The sequence below is a fragment of the Amaranthus tricolor genome, chromosome 10 (assembly GCF_026212465.1).
Source record: "Amaranthus tricolor cultivar Red isolate AtriRed21 chromosome 10, ASM2621246v1, whole genome shotgun sequence".
Taxonomy (NCBI): domain Eukaryota; kingdom Viridiplantae; phylum Streptophyta; class Magnoliopsida; order Caryophyllales; family Amaranthaceae; genus Amaranthus; species Amaranthus tricolor.
Window position 1 is genome coordinate 863681 of NC_080056.1, and position 23102 is coordinate 886782.

A 23102-nucleotide genomic window follows, 5' to 3' on the forward strand; every position below is an offset into this window, starting at 1 on the left:
CTTCCCAATTTTTCACTTTAACTCACTTTTGTTTGTTGTCAATTATCATTTGTCATTTCTTTGCCGTTACATATTTGCCTCCACCACCTTTCCTCTTTTTTCACCTTACTAACTCAAAACTTTCAACCTTCGGTCACAAAAAAGATCTACGGAAAAAATAGCTACAAATTAAATGGGGTTGAAAAAGAAGAACAAGAGACAAGAATCTACGTTGTTGTCGCCATCATCGTCGTTCCGATCATCCTCCCATCGGAAACAAGATTCTGTTTCTCCGGCGACGTCAAAAACAACCAACGTTGGTTGTATGTCCGGGATAATTCAGTTCATAGCTAGATATCATACTCGTCGTAAATTCCTTACTTTCGGTACGTGTGTTCAATAAATTTTATTTATTTAATGCTAATAATAAGTAATAAGGATATATAATCATTTAACTTCTAGTGTTAAATGTGAATAACCATAGTTAAAATGATTTGTTATTATCTTTCGCATTAAAATTTTCAAGAGAATTAAAATATTTATTTGAGGATGATAATTGATATAATATACTACTATCTCCATTCTTTAAATTTTGCACTTTTTTTTGATTTTTCATATCCTTAATGCATAACTTAATTCGTTTTCAATTGATAATATTTCTATTTATGTTTATCAAAAATTCATGGAAACCACATATTAATATATTATGGAAACCACATATTAATATATCTTAGATTGAGACAATTCAAACAAGATCATATATGATTATGTTTTAATTTTATAGATTGACGACAATATAAAAGTCAAATTTTACTGATGAACAGTGCATGATGGTTAGATAGACCAAGATTCAAAGAAAGGAGGAAGTAATAATTTAATTTTTAACATTAGAAATATTTATCAATAACGCAATATTTTAATTGATGATGTAGTTAATTGTGAAACTAGTTTTGAATTAACTACAAAATTCTAAAAAGAAAATTAGAAAAAAAATATATTCTAAAACTTTTATATTTCATTTAATTTCCACTTAATAATTTTTTAAAAGAAATTTTCACTTAGTTTCATCATTATTGAAATGTTAATATACTATAACAATTCTATTCTATAATTATTTTTCTATTTATTTCATAAAAATATTAAATGTATCTCATAAATTCAACAGGTAATAAAAAACAAGAACGTAACGGAAGCATTCACTCCCCAACAGAACCACCACCCGGGAAAAGTGATCAGCAATTAAAACCAGAAAAAACAGTCACATGTCAACCATGTGATCATAACTCAACGGTATTGGACAAATTATCTCCCGATCACGCGCCGCCACGGACTGCGACGATATTGCCGGAGCTACAACGATCATCAACGAACAAAACAGTTAATCCACCGAGGGTACTGGAGCGTTTAATGGGGCTAGATGACTTCCCGGCGATTATTCCGGCGGCGGCAGTGATGAAGGGAATGTCGCCGGCTTACGAGAAGAGGAGAAAGCTTCTTTGGGACTTGGAAAAATGCGACGAGGATTTGAAGGCTTTGAAAAAGATCATTGAGACGGTGCGTGCAGAACAAACGCCACCTCGAATGGTTAAGATGGAGAGAAGAGTGGAGGTGGAAGAGGTGGAAAGTGAGGTAGGAAGTGAGGGGCCCAGTCCTGTATCCGTCCTAGATCACCGTCATTTATCTTCCGGTTATTCCAAGAAAATTATGTATGGTAATAATTTCTCTCATATCTTATGTTTCTTTTAGTTATTTTGATAAACTTCTATAGTGAATTAGTGATAATAATAAATTGATATTAATAATCTAACATTTCACTCACTTCTTCGCTGCAAATAATCTCAATTTTGGTTATATATTATTTTTAACAAACCAATATTTGTGGTTAGTTTGTGTTGTCAGCATACTAATAGGGTATGAGTGATAGTAAATTAAGACTAAAAGTTGAATTTTTATAAAATAAAAGGTTATGTTGATAGCAAACTGAGCCTAAAGGTTGAATTTTTATAAAATAAAAGGTTATGTTGATGGCAAACTAAGACCAAAGGTTGAATATTTATAAAATAATCGAAAAATTGGATTATTAACAGCGGATTGGTGAATAGGTTGAATTATTAATATTAATTTTTCATAATAATAATAATATATTATGATATTAAATATTATAAACATAATGATTCTATTAATATACACCAAACTGATATTTCTCTTCATAAATATGATTTGATTTAGAAGACAAACCATCTATATAAACCAATAAGTCACTTCAATAATAATAATAATAATAATAATAATAATGTTGCCCTTAAAATGGCCAAAATGAGAGATTTATTAATTTTTTCTAATTAGGTTAGCAAAAGCAATTGAAGATTTGTTTAATTAAGCACATACTTCCACCGAAATCCCACGAGATAAAATGGCTAATGATTAGAACATACTTTAAGCACATGAACTATACTATACTCATTGACCATGTTTCTCTTCTCTTTTAACTTTTATACGCATTAGAGTTGATGTATAATAATGAAGTCAGAAAATCTAAGTTTTTTTTTTTAATTTTTTTTTTAAATTTTTATTTTTATAAGTTTGAGTCTATTTAAATTATAATTTGAGTTACTTTTTTAAAAACAATAGATAAATATATAATACCAAATTAGTTGTTAGTATATGTAGAGAAAGCAATGAGTAATAGACTTATGCATCCTATGCTAATATTCGATCTGTATTTATCCGATATAGTTAATGTATGTTAATTATATGCTTAAACATAGTAATTAAATACACAAAGAAACTCTTCTAAATATAGATAGCATGGTAATTTTCGATTCATATTTGAGTTTATTTAATTTATGATAAAAAAACAAAGTAGAACATTTGAATGTATACATATATAAAAATAAATCCAAAGATAGTAAAATCACAACCTATAATTAACCTTACTCTTGTTTTTTTTCGATTTTTGGAGAGAACTTATATGCATAAAATTCAGAGGTGTTAATTCGGATCATTAAGTCGATTTTATTAGGTGTTTCAGATTAATTTAAACTTAGATTTTATGTCCACATTGGATTTTTTATATTTTTAATTCATTTTGAAGTTGAGTCAAATTGAATTCTATAATAAAATTTTGTAAAAATCAAATCTGTTTTGAACGCCACTAATAAAATTTATTGAACGAAATTGTCATTAACATAACCTAATAAGATGGAACATAATAGTGGGAGACAATGCATGTTCTTCATGCAAAAGTGACAAAATTCATATATCTCATTATAACATAAGGTACACCCACTTTACATGGATGTTATAGATGGGCCAAAAAATCAAGTATCCAAACCCAAACTTTCTGGTTGGTGTTGATTATTGATTTATTGTTTTATTTTTGATTAATCTTGTTTGTTTATTCCCTGTTAATTGATCATTTTGGGACCCTTAAGCTAACACTAATCGAGTAAAGTCCTCAACCAAAATCCATCAAGCACCTTTGCTAACTTTGCTTAAAAAGTCAACTTGATATTCAGGTTTGCCTATATGAAAAATCATATTAATATTGATGTACATTTCGTTTTTTATGTAGTTTAAAGCGTTATTTTAATAATTTATATAATGATATGTCTAACTAAAAATTATAAAAGGTTAATATTATGAAAATATGCGATTAGACAATTCAAAGAAAATCTCACTTGACTATATTTTTTATACACATTAGCCGCAATGTCTAAAATAACTTTGAACGATAAATACTGCCAATAATTGTAATGTAACAAGTATTTCAGAACAGAGGAAGTATGTAATACAAAGAGTAACAATTGACTCGGTTTCCATTGGTTTTCAATATATAGTTGCTTAACTTCTGTTATTCAATGTATAATTTTTATCTTTAATATCTTTTATTACAAGAAATAAAAAATAATAGAAATTTAATATCATAAAAATATACATTAAAACGATTTAAAAATTCTAAAAAAGTACATACAAAATAAAATTAGTTAATAAAAAATATATAGTTGCTAGAGTGACAATATCAGCTATAAAAGACCAGATAACTTGTGTATTTATAAGTTGATTCATGTAAATATATAATGTTCATTTGTTTTTTGCAAGTCCAATAGAATGCATGGAACACATATCATGAGACTCATTAGTTAATCCTTTGTTATTGTAAGCATACTAATTTAATATATTTATATATACTTCCTAATTATTACTTGCTTCCCTTGATTATTACTAGACCAACTTTTGCAACAACAACAAAAGACAAAGCAACAATTGTACACTAACAAAAAACAAGGAGATCATCATGAAGAAAAAGCCATTAACTACCTAAACAAATCACCATCTTCATTAATAATTGATCACACTACCACACCACTACCGTTACACTTTACTACTACAACCACTCAACAAGTGCTCCACACTACTCCATTTACCGCAACCGAAACTGAAACCGAAGCCCGTAAGGCCATCAAAGAGAGCGTCATCGAGGTTTGTCGGATCGTCGAATCGGGTCAAACACAAGAAGTAAGAGGAATTGGATTGCTTCTACAAGATTTTATTCTTAAGGAATTGATAGACGAGATTACTAAGGATTTGTGTAACGGTTCTTATTTACATGTTTATATGAATACTTCTTTGTCTTTGAACTTGCCTTTTGATGCATGCAAGAGGAGATTATTCTTGTAGGGCTACAAATTGTACTAAATACTAATGTAATTAATTTGCTTTTTATTATTTCTATTTTAGACTGTTATAGCACTATTTTCTCTCTACCAAGTAATTTTTACAATTTTTTAATTATATTTAAAATTTCATTGTCTTTTTTAATCTCACATACTTTTTATTTTAATCCCTTTGTTTTCTTATTATTCACCTACTACGGTGTATATTAGAACTCTATCAAGATGTGCAAATAATATCAAATAAAAGTTGTATAATGAAAAAAAAAGTGAATAAAAAAGATGCTCATGAAATTAACGAAGTCATGGAGACTATTTTCAAAAAATAAATTATATCAAATTTAGTTAATAATCATCTAAAAATGTGATTTATAGTAAACTTCAATAGAGTAAATGAAATTAAAAGTGAGAATTTTTTATAATGAATTAATTATTCTACTTCTGATTGAATAATTTATTAATTTGACAAGTAATAACATTATAATTATAATTATATTATAGGAGTATTATATATTATTATGATTAAGACAAGACAAGGACTAAGTTCAAGAATAGTCAACGTGCGAAGAGATGCTACTGGGGCCCACTACACCGCGTATGGCGCGTAAAAGAAAATAAAGATAAAGAAGAAAAATGATGTCCCGTATTATATACTATTGGGTAATTAAAAATCTTCCTTTTTTTTGAATAGAAAAAAATATAAAAATTATTAAGATAAAGGAAAGCTATGTATTGAAAGAAACATTTTGTTAGAAGAGGACTAATTTTATTTATTTTTTAATGGGAGGAGGCCTAAATTTAAATGCAAAAGATTTAAAGGTATACAAAGTTGAATAGTAATTGGCAGTATTTTGAGTTAATAAGTAATAATTAAGAGTATTATTTACAAGTTTTTTTATATAAAATATGATAAATAAAATTGAACTAAATAAAAATTATTCAAAAAAAATGTTTTATTTTGAAAAAATTAACTAGAAAAATTTGACTTTTTATTGAATTCCTATAACAATTACAACTTTTGATTAATTATGAATAATCGCAATCTTAGGGTTACTTACTCAAAAATATTGTTGCACTAATAGTAACTAGTTTTTTCAGATTAATTGCAACAAAAAAAATCAAAATATTAAAAATTAAAAGTTAAATAAAAAATAAACTTAATCGATTTCTTATTTAATTTTTTTAATATTTTTTTTTCTCTTTAATATATATTAATTTGAGTATTTAACCAATAAATCTAATGGGTCTTCTGATTTGATCTCTCTCAAAACAATTTATGTATTAAAATTACGATGAATAAAAATAATAATTATTTTAAAAAACCAATTTGATGGTCAGATGGTGGCACCCTAAAAATAAATTTTTTTAAAAAATTACCGTAAAAGAAGAAGAAAATTAAGCTTTTTAAAAGAGGTTCTTGACGCGTAGAGATAGATATTGATTCGGAGGGAGAAAAACATCGGAAGAGAAGAAGAAGAAAGAAAGAAAAATTTACGCAGGAGAAATCATGGCAGAACAACTTACCGACGAGCAGATCGCAGAGTTCAAGGAAGCTTTCAGCTTATTTGATAAAGATGGCGATGGTTTGTTCTTCCTCTTCGTATTCTTCTAGATCTGATTTTGTTCTGAATTTTTCATTTTTTGGTTTTTTATTTTGTCGTTTTTTATATTTGATTAATTTGTTTTTTCGCGTATTTTTCTTGAAGAATTTTTGCCTAGTTGATTTAGTTTGAGAATAATGTTGAAGATCCGCTCTTTATTTTTCATTTTTTTCGGTTTTTTGATTAGGAATTGTGACTTGCGCTTGTTTTGATTGTTATCTGTTAAGATGACAAGATTTAAAGCATAGATATGTTGTTATTGATTTGCAGTTTGAAATTTTGGCATATAATTCTTATTCAATCTCATTTCAATTAGGTTGTTCAAAGAATGTTAAATGACTTTGTTTGTTCATTGTTAATTTTTGATGAGGAATTGTGACTTGGCTATTTCGATAGATATTTGTAGAAATGATGAGATATAGTGCGTAGATATGCTATTTTTGCTTTGCAGTTTTGAAATTTTTTACCTTTAGGTTTGAATCTTACTCATTTGAATAGGTTGTCCAAATTATCTTAATGATTGGTTTTCACATTCTAGAAGAGAAATGTTTCATGTGATGAACTTGGAGAAACCAGATAATAACGTGGCTTTTAGTGCTGACTAGTTGGGATCAACGAGTGAAGTGTAGAAGGTAGTGGTGGTGTACTGGTGTTACAAAAAAATTGTTATTTATGTAAAAATGTTTATAGATATGCTAGAATTTTTAATGAGCATGCTTTAGTTCTAACTAGTCAGAGTAAGGTTGCATACTCTTGACGGAGTAAATTGGTGTGATCTTTTGGGTATCATTGTGGTTGATGTTGCAAAGTGAGGCATTTTAAAGTTGAAATGCTTACAATTATACTTATATTTGAGGATTATTTTTGCTTTAGTTATATCTAGTATGGGTAAGGTTGCGTAATCTTGATGGAGTAAATCGCTGTGGCCTCGTGGTTAATATGTTCGCTGTTTTTATAATAAGGGGCATTTTATGTGGATTTGTTTCCATATATGTTCATATTCTCGAAATAGGAGGGTAAGTGTTGCTTTAGCTTAAATTATTTAGGGGTAAAGATTGCATAATGTTGCCGTGGTGAACCTTTATGGCCTTGTGTTTGCCGTGGTGGTTATCTAAAAGTAAAGTCTTTTAAAGTGGATTTGTTTCCAAATATGCTTGAATTATCGAACTAGTAGGCTATTTGTTTCCTATGGTATATGGTTACTACTAGAAGTATCTAATATTGGTGCAAATCCGATTATCTGAATTCACAATATGAAATTTACCATGATTTTAGGTTTTTAGCCTTAAATGTTGTATTGAAATATCATACCATGCCTGACTATCCAGGATCAGACACGTGACGTAAAATGAGGATTTACATGGAGCAGTGTGTATTTCTTCAGTTTCATAGAGTTAGGGGCTTAGGGCCTAGAAGGAGTGAAGCTATATAATATAAACGTAGCGGATTGTTATGTGTAATAATCAAAAAAAGAAGAATTATTCATGTAGGTTTGTTTCTCAATATGCCTGTGGAAATAAGTATTCTGAAGTGGCGATTGGTAAAAGGTTAATGTAGCATACATTTAGGTTTTCTTCGACCTCATGTTGATGGGATTTGTGATTGGATCTTCTTGATGTTGGGATCTGCTGTTGGAAAGGGGTTGTTGTCAAAAGATCATTGAAGTTGAATTGTTTAGAGTCTCAACTACGCACTGAACTCTATTCAAAAAAAAAAAAAAGAAACTACGCACTGAATAAGTTTCGAATGGAAGAGTTATAAACTGTGAAAGATGTGTAGCTACAGATGGCTTCTGCTGGGTTTTTTTGTTGATGAATGTTCAAGACATAATTTTTGAACAGTGTCATACTTGCTGTGATTTTTGACACATCTCTTTAAATAGTTTTTTGTTCATAACTAGTGTTTAATTTGTGAGGGAGTTAATTTATGTGTTGCCATCTTTGGTATGGTAAGATGGTTTCTAAAGCGGTTGTAAACAATGTTTTTGTTTAGCTGTTTTTAAATTTGTTGCTTTTCTAAATTTGTTGAATCATCTTTTTGGTTGATGTGGTGTATATTGAGCTCAGTTGTCTATAAATGTTCTAATTTTATCTAATTTTATTGCAGCCTTTTCAATTCCTTGTTTAACAAACCTTATGCGCGAGCTACTACAGAATTTGTTTTTCTTTCATTTCATTCTGAGATTTGTTAATGCTTCATGTGCTATGTACCTGGCACCTAACTTTCCTTCCAAGACATCATGCCAATCATTCATGTGACTGAAAGTGCGTCTGATTTCAACTGTGATTGTTTCACTGTTTTCGTTATCGTATGCTGCCTATTTCTGGATGTCTTTCTGTTCCTTTATATGGGTATTTGGTACGATCGAAGAACTCCAGTGTAAACTGAAGGAATGTTCAGTACATTTCTGTTCTGGGCTTCGCGCAGCCTAACTGAGGACAGTCGTGTGTTATATTGCAATCTAGTCCTTAGGGCTAAGTGGTGTTAACAAACCTTACCAGGCTTTTCTAACAGAAAAGTTACTGTAAATTTGCTAATCTGCTTTTTGAGCGATGCGTTAAAAAATTTCTGAAATGTTCTTTAATGTGTTTGGCTCCTTTTCTATCAGCTTTCAACTAAACCTTTTCCTCATAAGCCAGGCTGTATCACCACCAAGGAGCTTGGAACAGTGATGAGGTCCCTTGGTCAGAACCCGACTGAGGCAGAGCTCCAGGATATGATAAATGAGGTTGATGCTGATGGCAATGGTACTATCGACTTCCCAGAGTTCCTGAACCTGATGGCCAGAAAGATGAAAGACACCGATTCCGAGGAGGAACTTAAAGAAGCTTTTCGTGTCTTTGACAAGGATCAGAATGGTTTCATCTCTGCTGCAGAGCTGCGCCATGTGATGACAAATCTGGGTGAGAAGCTCACTGATGAGGAAGTCGATGAGATGATCCGTGAGGCTGATGTAGATGGTGATGGCCAAATCAACTACGAGGAGTTTGTCAAAGTCATGATGGCCAAGTAAGGAATTCCTGGTAGACAAGAAAAGAAGACATATTTGTAAAATGTTAGTGAATTATTATGGGATCTATAGTGTTTATTTTTCTGTAGTAATTTCTGATTCATGGAAACCAGACAGTTTTTAGTTCATGTTGTGGGTTTTGTGATTGTGTTGATCTTGTCGTGGTGACTATGTCAAGCTTTTCCTTCTGGTTTCTTTTGTATTAGAAGATTCAACTAATTTTGATGAATGACTTGGTAGTCGGTTCACAAACGTACTATTCTGTGAATTTTGAATTTTTTCATTGTAATCTATCGGCCCTTTTAATTTTGTTTGTTGTTTTGAGATAGGGACATTTTCTAACAGGTAGAGGGAGATTAACCTGTAAATTTTGATCCCTGAAACGGAGATAGTCAACTTAATTTGATTTTTTCGAAAGAAATATAAGTCTTATTGAGTTCAAATACTTTTACGTTATTATCAACAAATTTGGATATGTAAAATTGCAATACTTAACCACTTATTTTACAGAAAAACCCTAAAAATGTGCAATTCCTTTTAAACCAATATTATCCTCCGTTTCTTTTATTGTTCCAAATTTATCTCATGTTAAAAAGAACAAAAGCTAAGGTTAATTTAGTAGAGCATTCTAGCAAGGGAAGAATAATAAGCTCAATGACAGAAGACTCCCATATATATAAATTTATTACAGTATGTCAAAGCAACTTGTCTATGGAGCCTCCCATTTATGGAGGCGAAATGAACAAAATGTATGGATATCAGTTACATAGGAACCGGGAGGATAAGAGGAAAAACAATCAAATCAAACAATGTATGGATGTCAACCACCGTCTTCTTTCAACAAATGTCGATCATAATCTCTTCAGGCTTTTCTTTCTAGCATCGATCTTCTTTTTCTCTGCCTGAGCTTTCACAACGCCCTTCTTTTGTGCTACAGGTGCAGCTGTCGGGGCAGTTGATGACCCGACAGCTCCGTCTTCACTTGAGGGTGGAGTGGAAGCAACAGTTCTGTTTGGCTGATCAAGAAGGCTAGTTTCCTTGCAGCTAGCCGTTGATGGAGCAAGAGGGGATGGTGGTGGGGCCCCACTGCTCACTAACGCGTTCTTCTGATCTGATGCTTTGTTATGCTGATCAACGTTCAAGGCTTTGGTTGACTCAGAAATAGCTCCGTGCTTTAGTTTAGATTTTGGTTTCGCATGAATTCCTGTGTACAATCTGTCAAAATCATACAAAGATGGAATGATCAGGTGTCCTATACTAATTACTACTAACAACAATCAATTAAATTTTCCTTCCAAGAACACCTAAAAATTGTATTACTCGGACTCTTCATATTGCTACACATACCCGTGTCTGATCCTTGATCCTTGGACATTGGTATGACCCTTAGACACTTCATTTTAGGTGTAAAATTGAATATTTAGACGTACCCGACACTTAGATGTACCAGTATCCGACATTAGTACCCGAGTCCAAGTAACATAGCCTAAAAAACAGAGGGAGGGGACGGAGAAAATATGCTTTACCTAGCAAGCCTTGCGTACTCTTCATAATTTTCAAGTAGCATCTTGCCAGCTTGTTCATTTAACGCAGATTCAGGGAACGGTTCTATGAGTAAACATCTTATAACCTATTTGTCGAAATATAATAGCACAAAATGGATTAGAAATTGACTAAAAATGGCAGAAGAGATCATCTAAAATACTAGGATGACGGAAATACGAGAAAAACAGAGAAGTAACTAGTGTAGCATAGCACCTACCAATAGAACATGTCGTAATCCCAAAGTAGGGTTCCAATCCTTTTTCAAAGTATTGACACAAATTTCACCATTATTGGCGATATTTGGATGAAAAATTTTGGTAAGGAAATAACCTGCCATCAGTAACCAGAAAAACACCGATGTTATTCTTATTGATGATGTGGAGTTTCTCTAGGGGAAGCATTTCCCGACCATAATGGACAACAGCGGAAAAGCATTAGTAAAGAAGTTATCGGAAAAGCATAAGGACTACAGAGGAACACCACAACAACAATATTCCATTACCCTGACCATAATGAATTCACCATTTGCCCAAAATACCCTAAAATTCACTTGTTCTTGTTCACAATACACCATGGAAATTAGTGAACTAGGTACAGAGCGGAGCACGACCCTTTCTACCCGAGCTCCTCTATTCCAAGAAAATAATGTCATTTACTGACAATAATAACAATCAAGCAGGCTTGTGGAACAAGCATATTACCACCATACACAACAAGATCCTTGGCCCTAGTAGAAGCATATCCTAAAATTTCGAATTTGGAAGAAAATAAAGGGTTTAATGCATCATACAAAGATCATCCCACATGTACTCACGAAGCGCAATACTATCAACAATGATCTTCAAATATATAAGGAAACAATATCATAGAAAGTAACCAAATGTATATAAGTAACATAAGTAAAAAAATTACAACAAAAAAAATGACAAGTAATCACCTTTGGGAGGAGTATGTGGGAAGTCACTTGATAAGATCAATTTCATGCGGAAGATACCATATTCGTATGGGGTCCCAGCTGAAAAATTCAAGAACAAAGATTATTATCCAAAAAAAAAAAGAAATAGGACTAGTTAATTTTACTCAAATGAAATCTTCTGAATACCCCAATGTTATTAAGTAGGGGTCCGATGTACGCAAAGTCGCAAATTTACCCTTTTTAGTTATAGTAAATATGTTATTTTTGATTGACCCTTTGCAGTAAAGATTAGTTAATCCAATAATAGCGAAAAATCCTTTCCAAGTGCTCATATGTCCTGAAAAGAGAGAAGGAGAACAAACCTGGGCCATCTATATCAGCAAAAATAGTTGTGAAATCATCATCATTAACACCCACTTTAATTCCTTCCGGAGGTGTTTCATCAAGATTTTTCAATTCCTTTGCAAGCTGCTTGATGACATTTGGTGGAAGATTTTCATTTGTTGCCTATTTCAAAAAAAGGAACAAATTAATTTTCATCATTAATTTTCGTAGAATCTCTGGAGTGTTTGATAGATGTAAAATCATCAAAATTACAAACTCCAAAATTCTACGAGAATTGCAGAATAAAGTTTGGATTAAGCAAGATTTGGTTCCATTTTCAATATAATTCAGTGAATCACATCCCTTGCCCCCCTTCCCTTCCCATGGCTTTACAAGTAATAGAACCGGAAATCTAAAATTCAAATCATCAATTTTAATCAAGAGTATTTTTAGGATTAGAGACACGTTCGATTCATAACACGTTAAATGTATTATCCCTTAAATGTTAACTACTTCATGAATGCAGACACTAGACATGTAAAATTAGGTCGTATCAAAGCAAAACATAAGAAACAACAAAGAATGAATTGGTATTATAAGAACACTTACCATAGATGCAATAAAATCTAATAAGGTGCTTTGATGGTTAGCTTCCACCCGAGTCTTGACTCCTTGAAGCTCCCACAACCACTATTGCAGAGGCAAGAAGCTAGCAGGATTAATTACTAAATTAGTTGTCTGCACAGTAAAGGCCAGGTTAAGATCATCTTTCTCATTGACAAAATTAACATGTATAATATTTGACATAACTCAATCAAATCAACTACATTTTGAAGCTCACGACAGACCTCTCATGCAAAAAGCAGCAATATCATAAAGTTCCCGAGTCAAGGAAACTTATTCCATGCAATAAAAATCTTTACAGTTTAGGTATCTTATTCCACTAACTTCCAATTTATATTTACTAATCATTAGACTAACACAAATTGTAACCTTCCCAGTCCTTAAGCAAAACGGTTAGCATTAGTTTAGATGGCATAAATTTATACATGAAGACAAACTTCTCATCAACTGTTCTTGACTGACTTACTTTACCATAATTAGATATGGTGGGGAACAATAGTCCCATATTAAGTAGAAATTCCCATTTTGCATAAAGCTGGCTTCTATTTCTCCTTAGTAAGTCATAATTTTGACATAAATTCCTATGCAACGCACATTCCTCAATTTCAACTAAAAGTGAAAAAATGTTGCGCAGATGTTTCTAAAAGCTAAAGGATTATCCTAAAGGTGTAAATCATGAAATATGGCTTCAATTTCCCTCAGGCACACCTCCGACATGAATTTCAAGGAAGGGCAAGTTCCTTAATGCCAACCATTCGTGTAAAACCAATATCCAAGAAAAGCACACAAAGGCTACATATAAACAAATTCCTACAACTAAAAAAAAATTCCAAAGTGAAAAAAAAGGATTACTGACTGTCTCACACCTTGCAAAAATGCAAGGCTATCCTAAAAACTAAATTCAATAAATTACTTCACTATGAATTCACAACATAGCTACTATCCACTTCAAATTGTTGCAAAAAGCAGCCCTAAGCCCCGACATAGGATAAATTACAACGATTCTTCAACACCATGCTACAAGAAACCCATGCCGAAAAAGTTGGGACTAAGCTTTATGCTATCACTCCATCCTCCCTCAGTGGCTATCAAATAACTCCTTGTACCATTTAGAACTATGTTCTTATATTAACATGAATAATTTTTTTCATAAAGTTTTCCCTGAACTTGAACACAAATCAAACAAGCGTCACTAAATGTTATAATCAACAATTCAAAGCTCAAAAGTGTAACAATGTAACATGTCACAAAGAAACAAACACCTCCGAAAATAATAAATAGTAAATATGTTTATTTGAGCTGCAATATTCTGAATAGTCACTAGAACACTAATGATCAAGAATGTAGTAAATTCTGTCAAAGCACAGGTATATTTTGCACATTTCAACATTCTATACCTGATCACAAAAGAAAACTATTATGACCCGTCTAATTATTGGTAATTAAGTCGTGTGAAAGATGAAAAAAGTATATTGTACGTTAACGTTTATATCATGCTTGTCATACTCTATTCATTTTTCCCTTCTGCAAAACTCATTCCCATCCATTAGTGGTCGTTGAGATGGTAATGAAATAGCACATTTTCATAACAATAACACACTAAAACTTGGTCTTGTTACCTCCACTTTAAGTTGGGGTGAAAGACAACTTTATTGGATTCCAAAAAGGAACGGAAGAAAAGGCTAAAGTCCAAATAGGAACCCAATAATGTATTGACAAGTTTTTGTGTGAGGGTGGTCTACATTCTTTATATATGAGCTAAATAGCCTAACTAATACAATTATTAACATATGAGGTCCTTATTTTGAGATCTTGAGATGGTATGTATTTCTAACAGAATGCCTAAAAATGCCTAAAAAAAACAAAGAAACCCCAATTAAAAATGCCTAAAAATAAAACCCCAATTCATCACCATCTCGAAAACCCTAATTCACAAGATAATTTATATATTTCCACTAATAGAACAATAGCAAATAGCAAAATTCCAATCAAAGAAAACAAGAATTTAACTAAAAATTGACTCAACCTTTTAGCATTACTAACAACATCATCAACAAAAAATTATCAAGAATCAATATTCAATACGAATACCCAATCAGTCAAACAAAATCAGAAAAGCCCAGATACAATTTTCAACTAAATAGTATAATAAAGAACAAAAAAAGCACAAAGATTTTGACTTAACAAACAAATAAATATATGATTCACCTTATACAAAATGCACAGGCAAGCAGAAAATGAGTGTTTGAATGGAGAGAGTGAAGCTCTTTTAAATTATTGGAGTGAATTTTCCTTCTTTTTGAGGGTTTAGTATATGAAAATTGAAAATCAAATCAGAGAAATTTGGAGAAATTAGGGAAAAGATGGATAAATAGATGGAGATGTAAGTGGGACCCACTAAAATTGCAACGTTGAAGAAGACATTAATTTTTTGGATTGATAATTTTGAATTTTATGATTAAATATTTGAAATGATGTGTTCTACCGTTCCATGTACAAAATGTATTCAGATTCAGATATATAGACGTTAGAGGATAGATTCCTTTCTTTGGGAAAAAAATAAATGAATAAAATAATTTTCATGTTTTTTTATGTAAATGTGGGGCCATATATATTGTTTCTCCTTTATTCTATTATACTTGTTATATTTAATTTTTTATGCAATTTAATAGTAATTTTGATCATATATATTGAACTATGCATATCTAAAAATTACAAAAAGTTAATATTATAAAAGAATTCGATTAGACGATTCAAACATAATCTCACTTGACCGTATTTTTTTTACATGTTAGCTACAATAAATAAAATAAGCTGAAACGATAAATAGTGCCAATAACCATAATATAGCAAATATTTTAGAATTGATGAAATATTACGATTTTACAACAATATTTACTTTTGCAATCCCATCAAGTTTAATCCATAGGTATTTAGTGAACAAAAAAAAAGGTTAAAATGGTGTTTTATGAAAAATTAGAAGAATTGTGTGAATAAGATGAAAAGATAATAAGTTAAAAGGATATATGAGTTAAAGAATGAGTATCGATTATTGTCAAAATATAAAAATAATACAAATTATACAGACTAAAAGTAAAAGTAGAATAAATTTTATACAACAAAAAAATTACATATTTTTTATACACTACTCTATAATAAAAGAAAATTAATACATTAAAAGTCATTCTATTTCTTCACCTTATCTTATACCATTTCTTTTTCTCTCCCTAATACCAAATACCCCTAAACCATAATCACAACTTAAATCTAACTTAATAAGTTGTCGGTATACATCATACTTACTAAGTTGTCTGTATTTTTTATCTTATACCATTTCTTTTTTTCTCCCTCTAATAATAATGTGTACAACCTAATAAATAATTTTCACCCAAATAAATAATAATATCACCAATAAAATTATTTGGGTGGGTGGAGATGTTTAGCTTTTGGTATGTATAATGCAAGTTTGGTATGTATCATACATGAATGTCAAGTTTGGTGTATATATACTTTCAAGGAAGCATAGTTTTAATGGTTTTCAAGATATATGCTCGCAAATAATAACAGCATATATATATATATATATATATATATATATATATATATATATATATAAAAGAATGATATAATTAAGGACTTTGCAATGAAATTAATTAAGCTATCGGGTAGCATATTAATTACTCCCTCGGTATTCTAATGTTTTTCTCGTTTACTTTTTACACAATTTTCAAAGTAAATTTTGAGCGTTACTTTGAATACGTATCATAAAAAATTATAATAAATATATAATAAAAAAAAGTATACACTAAGACGAATCTAATGAGATCTCACATGGATATATTTTATCATTTATATATGTCTTAAAAATCATAATCAAATTTCTCTCTCTAAACTAGAATATTCTAAACGGGAAAAATATTAGGAAATAAAGGAAGTAATAAGCAAAGAGAATTACAAGTAAATAAGTATCTATGGACAATTTGGTGTGAGACTCGACCATGATCCATAATTTCAAACTGAGACAAGACTCACAATCTAATGGGACCCTCTGATCGGCTAATAAGGAATCTTAACATGTCTTCGTTAACACCATGGGATATTATAAATACCCTCATTTACACCAGCATGAGGTAAGTCTCTGACAAGTTACGCGTCATTTATTTCATATTTTCTCCTTTCGATTTCATTTTTCAATCGCTGACTTAATTAAATATGAAAAGAGTTTTTTTTAAAGATGAAAACGATCGCCAAATACTTACGATGTTAAGAACAAACAACAATGAGCAAAAATAAGTTTGACAAAGTAACAAACAAGGACACAAAAATTTAAGAAAAATTTAAGGAGGTTCACCCAATGATGGCTACGTCCTCCGTGGTGTGTAGTTATGTTTATATTATATCAAATGAATACAAACAACACTTCAATATGAAGAATTACAATTGAGATAGAGATAACAACAATAGGCTATGTGTTTGGCTTAAGAGTTGTGTTTGATGTGTTTTTACATACTTGAAATGTGGGTATGAGAGCCCTATTTATAGTGCTAGGTACTTGAAGATGAATGGCTCACATAAATACATAGTTAATTTAGGGTAATGAATACTATGAAATAACTCTAAGAACTTGAAAAGGCATTATCTCAAGAGTGACACACATGAGACTCTTCACCTTAATCTTCATTAACACCAATAATTCCCATGAATACTCTTCACCTTATTACACCCTTTTGGATTCCACAACTCAAGAGTCACACACATGAATTCAACCCTTTAATGTGCACTCAAGTCACACATTAGTATACTATCATTTATAATCACATTAGTATACTACCATTCATAACAATCTCCACCTTGACTTGAGTTCACCCAAGTCACAACATTCATCAATCCACTTCATATTCAAAAAACATACACACCTCAAAATGCCCAAGAGGGCATTATCTCAAGCAAGGAGCTAAACCTACCAAGTCAACACATAACTCAAACTTGGTAGTAGGTAATGACTTTGTCATCATGTCGGCCGGATTTTCCGTAGTGTCAATTTTCTTCAATAACACCCTTTTGTGCTCAACTTCATCCCGGATAAAGTTATACTTAATGTCAATGTGCTTGGACCTTCTATGAAATGTATTTTGATTTCTAGCCAAATGTATTGCACTTTGACTATCACAATGCACACTTACCTCACACACCTTATTGCACATTTCACCAACAAGACCTTTAAGCCATTTTGCTTCCTTGGATGACTCGGCCACGGCTATGTACTCCGCTTCGGTTGTAGAAAGAGCAACCACATCTTGCAAAGATGATTGCCAACTAATCGCCGAACCACCCAAAGTAAACACGAACCCACTTGTGGACTTTCTATTATCTAGATCACCACCATAATCCGAGTCACAAAACCCGGTTAGCTCACTTGAATTTTTCCCATACATGAGACAAACATTTGAAGTATCTTTCAAATACCTCAATAGCCATTTTAGTGCCTCCCAATGTCCCTTACCCGGATTAGACATATATCTACTCACCAAACTCACCGCATGAGCAATGTCGGGCCTAGAGCATACCATAGCATACATAATGCTACCAACGGCACTAGTGTATGGAATTCTTACCATTTGCTCTTCTTCCTCTTTTGTTTGTGGACACAAATTCTTGGACAATTTGAAATGAGAAGCAAGAGGAGTAGACACACCTTTAGCATCATCCATGGAGAAACGTTGAACAACTTTCTCAATGTACTTCCTTTGACTAAGGTATAAGACACCCTTAGCCCGATCTCTCAAAATCTCCATCCCAAGAATCTTCTTGGCTTCACCAAGATCTTTCATATCAAATTCACTTGAAAGCAACTCTTTCAAGTCCTCCACCTTAAGCAAAGAGCTACATGTTACTAGCATATCATTAACATATAAGAGCAAATATAGTAAAGAACCATCTTCAAATTTCTTAAGATAAACACAACTATCATAAGAACTTCTAACAAAATCATGTGAAATCATAAAGGAATCAAACCTTTTGTACCATTGCCTTGGAGATTGCTTCAACCCATACAATGACCTCTTTAATCTACACACATGATTCTCCTTACCGGCTACCTCAAAACCTTCCGGTTGCTTCATAAAGATTTCTTCTTCAAGCTCACCGTGAAGAAAAGTCGTCTTTACATCCAATTGATGTAACTCCAAATCCTCCATCGCCACCAAAGCAAGCAATGCCCTAATAGAAGAGTGTTTCACGACCGGAGAGAAAACTTCGTGAAAATCAATACCCTCAATTTGAGAGTATCCCTTTGCAACAACCCTTGCTTTGTAGATGGGAGGAATATCACTAGAAGGACCCTCCTTCCTCTTGAATATCCACTTGCACCCCACAATCTTCTTTTTCTTTGGTGCAACAACGATATCCCAAGTTCCATTCTTCGCAAGAGATTCCATCTCTTGTTTCATAGCAATCAACCACTTGCTTGAGTCATTTGAGGCCATAGCCTCCTTGTACGTACTTGGTTCATTTAACCCTTCGACTTCGCTAGCAATGTTGAGAGCATAAACAACATAATCACACTCTTCAATGTACCTCCTTGGAGCTACGATCTTCCTTCTTTGCCTAGTTGTGGACAAAGGAGGAGACCTTTGTTGAACATCATCATTTTTCTCATTATCAACATTGGAGGATTCAACCTCCACTTGTGCTTCATTATCATCATTATTAAAAGGTTTTTCAACATTAGATACAAGCATGCTATCTTCATCAAAAACAACATCTCTAGAAACAACAATTTTCTTTGATTCATTACACCATACCCTATACCCCTTTACACCCACTCCATACCCCACAAAGATACCTTTTCTAGCCCTAGGTTCTAACTTACCATCATTTACATGAATATAAGCTGGACAACCAAAGATTCTAAGACTAGAATAGTTTACCGGAGTGTTGTACCATACCTCTTGTGGCGACTTGAACTTCAAGGCGGTATGAGGTGAACGGTTGATCAAATAACATGCCGTAGCCACCGCTTCGGCCCAAAATTGTTTCCCCAAATTTGCTTGATTTAGCATGCATCTTGCCCTTTCCAATAACGTTTTATTCATCCTCTCCGCAACACCATTTTGTTGAGGACGACCTGCACAAGTTCTATGTCTAACAATACCTTCATTAGAACAATAATTGAGAAACTTGCTATCAATAAATTCAAGACCATTGTCGGTTCTCAAGGTCTTGATGCTCCTACCGGCTTTCTTTTCAATCATCTTCTTCCATTCCAAGAAGACATCAAAAACTTCATATTTATGTTTTATAAAGTAACACCAAACTTTTCTAGAGTAATCATCAATAAAGGTCAACATGTAGCTACAACCACTAAGGGAGGGCGTTCGTGAAGGCCCCCACAAGTCGGAATGGACATAATCTAATATCCCCTTAGTGTTGTGGATGGCGGGTTTAAAACTAACTCTCTTGTGTTTCCCATAAACACAATGTTCACAAAAACCAAGGTTCCCAAAATTTTTTCCATCAAATAAACCTTGTTTAGAGAGTTCAAACATACCTCTTTCGCTCATGTGACCAAGCCTCAAGTGCCAAAGTTTGGTGTCACGATCGGACATTGTGCTTGTGGATACATTCGCCGAGCCAAGAATGGTTGAACCTTGAAGAGCATACAAACTCCCATTCAACCTCCCCTTCATCACCACTAGTGAACCCTTGGCTACCTTCATAACTCCACCTTCACAAGTGATTCTACACCCGATCTTATCAAGAGTACCCAAAGATAAAAGATTCTTTTTCAAGCCCGGGACATACCTTACATCGGTTAAGGTCCTCACAATCCCATCAAACATTTTAATTTTAATGCTCCCAATCCCAACAACCTTACATGTGGTGTTGTTTCCCATGGTAACATTTCCCCCATCAACACTTTCAAATGTATGGAAGAAAGTTTTGTTGGGAGTCATGTGGAATGTGCACCCCGAATCAAGAATCCATTCATTATTACCTTTGTACTCATGAGTGGCAACAAGAACATCGCCATCATCACTATCATTCACGTAACTAGCATTGGCATTGCTAGTTCCTTCCCTTGCCTCTTCTTCTAGCTTTCTCTTAAGCTTCCAACAATCCTTTTTGATGTGGCCCTTAAGCTTGCAATAGTTACAAGACTTATTTTTGTTTGGCCTCACGGACTTGGACCTTCCTTTACCCTTGTTTCCACTCCCACTAGTGGAACCTTTCTCTTGTGACCTCCCTCTTACAAACAAACCGTCACTAGCATTGCTTGGTGACTTTTGTGACAATTGTGTATCAATGAGATCCCTTTGAGTCAAGGCATTCTTCACATCATCACTACTCAAATTATCTCTACCATAAAGTAGAGTTTCTCTAAAATTTTTATAAGAAGGGGGTAAAGAACATAAAAGATAAATTGCCAAGTCTTCATCATCAAACTTAACATCAATGTTTTGTAAATCCATAACAATGGAACAAAACTCATCCAAGTGAGGTTTTAAAGGTTTACCTTCCTCCAAGCGTAAGTCGTAGAGTCTACTCTTCAAAAGTAGCCTATTGGTAACACTCTTGGCGATGTAGAGTGATTCCAATTTCTCCCATATACTCTTGGTTGTTGTTTCTTTAACAACCTCTCTTAGAACTTCATTGGATAAGCATAATTGGATTGCCGATAACGCCTTTGTGTCTATCTCTTCCCATCTCGATGCGGACATTCCTTCCGGCATCTTCTCTACACCATCAATCGCCTTGTGCACACCATTTTGAATCAAAATGGCTCTCATTTTGACTTGCCATAAGCCAAAGTTTACATTCCTATCAAACTTCTCAATATCGAGCTTCATTGTAGTCATGATTTTCAAGTAATAATTTCTTAAAACACCGCAAAATAACCTTGGCTCTGATACCAATTGAAAACGATCGCCAAATACTTACGATGTTAAGAACAAACAACAATGAGCAAAAATAAGTTTGACGAAGTAACAAACAAGGACACAAAAATTTAAGGAGGTTCACCCAATGATGGCTACGTCCTCCGTGGTGTGTAGTTATGTTTATATTATATCAAATGAATACAAACAACACTTCAATATGAAGAATTACAATTGAGATAGAGATAACAACAATAGGCTATGTGTTTGGCTTAAGGGTTGTGTTTGATGTGTTTTTACATACTTGAAGTGTGGGTATGAGAGCCCTATTTATAGTGCTAGGTACTTGAAGATGAATGGCTCACATAAATACATAGTTAATTTAGGGTAATGAATACTATGAAATAACTCTAAGAACTTGAAAAGGCATTATCTCAAGAGTCACACACATGAGACTCTTCACCTTAATCTTCATTAACACCAATAATTCCCATGAATACTCTTCACCTTATTACACCCTTTTGGATTCCACAACTCAAGAGTCACACACATGAATTCAACCCTTTAATGTGCACTCAAGTCACACATTAGTATACTATCATTTATAATCACATTAGTATACTACCATTCATAATAAAAGATACCTCTGCGCAAGTAACTTTGTTTGCTCGTTTTCCAGGCCATGAGGCCTGGCCAACCTAACTTGAACCAAGCCGAATACAATCAACCCGAGTGACAAATACAAATTCATTTGAGTTATCGATCCTTTCCCTTCTAACAAATTTAACTCAAGTTTCTCGACAGAAACAATAACAATAGGTACTTTATGGAATTGTTAAACTTGAGTTTCTTGATATAATAAATATTCTCCTATATATTTATTGTTTATAGAAAAAATATTAATTTATTTAATTAGATTTTCAAACATATTATGAATGGAGTTATTTCGAAAGAAATTTGAACACCTTTGAAAGATATTTTAAGTATTCTTATAAATAGTAGTTTTTTAAATACAAATTAAATTTACAAGAACTTATGCTGATTAATTGTTTAATTGAATAGTTTATGTCAAAAGACTCATAACCAATTTTAAGTACAGCCGCCAATATATACTTTTTTTTGAAAATACTAAGTAATAAACTTATATTTTGAATAAATTGCTATAGGTTGAAAATATCTGAAATAAAATAAAAAATTTACTATAACTTAATTTATTTATCTTATTTTTTAAAATTTGAAAACTTCATTTTTTATGTTGAGCTCTATGCTCTTTAAATCTTCTTCTTTTACTAAAAGTTAATTGATTGAATATTGATTAATTATTGTTCATTATAACTTATTGAAGATTAAATAATTAAATAATTTTAAATAAAAATTTATGTTTAGATAATAACTAATAATTTAAGATTGGAAACATTAAAAAAAGATGGTCTCTTTCATAGGAGTATGATTTACTTGAGCTCATATGAACATAAACGTTTAAAAAAGCAATATAACAGTGACTAATAATGTAAGTTAATGATCCATTTTATTAGGAAATAAGATTAAAAAGCT

The 23102-nt window shown here is 32.2% G+C and overlaps 3 protein-coding genes across 6 annotated transcripts; 2 read left to right on the top strand and 1 right to left on the bottom strand.

Moving 5' to 3' along the window:
• LOC130826070 (uncharacterized) lies at nt 1-4734 on the top strand. Of its 2 annotated transcripts, none has more exons than XM_057691587.1 (3): nt 1-365; nt 1145-1690; nt 4208-4734. In XM_057691587.1, exons 1-3 carry the CDS (start codon nt 173-175, stop codon nt 4657-4659), a joined length of 1191 nt encoding a protein of 396 aa, XP_057547570.1. In that variant the 5' UTR covers nt 1-172; the 3' UTR covers nt 4660-4734. The 2 variants fall into 2 exon arrangements, with proteins under 2 accessions (XP_057547570.1, XP_057547571.1); XM_057691588.1 differs by having other exon boundaries at nt 1145-1685; nt 4208-4399.
• A 1186-nt stretch (nt 4735-5920) lies between these two features.
• On the top strand, nt 5921-9552 carry LOC130826072 (calmodulin). Its single transcript, XM_057691593.1, has 2 exons — nt 5921-6235; nt 8893-9552. The coding sequence occupies exons 1-2, from the start codon at nt 6160-6162 to the stop codon at nt 9264-9266; spliced, it is 450 nt and encodes a 149-aa protein (XP_057547576.1). The 5' UTR covers nt 5921-6159; the 3' UTR covers nt 9267-9552.
• Nucleotides 9553-9909: 357 nt separating this feature from the next.
• LOC130826071 (ubiquitin-conjugating enzyme E2 22-like) lies at nt 9910-15169 on the bottom strand. 3 transcript variants are annotated; one of them, XM_057691592.1, is made up of 7 exons: nt 14881-15169; nt 12658-12757; nt 12087-12231; nt 11746-11823; nt 11026-11138; nt 10790-10893; nt 9910-10478 (listed from the first exon to the last, which is right to left on the bottom strand). In XM_057691592.1, exons 2-7 carry the CDS (start codon nt 12658-12660, stop codon nt 10115-10117), a joined length of 807 nt encoding a protein of 268 aa, XP_057547575.1. In that variant the 5' UTR covers nt 12661-12757; nt 14881-15169; the 3' UTR covers nt 9910-10114. The 3 variants fall into 3 exon arrangements, with proteins under 3 accessions (XP_057547575.1, XP_057547574.1, XP_057547573.1); XM_057691591.1 differs by having other exon boundaries at nt 12658-12786; XM_057691590.1 differs by having other exon boundaries at nt 12658-12738; nt 14881-15153.
• Between the last annotated feature and the right edge of the window lie 7933 nt (nt 15170-23102).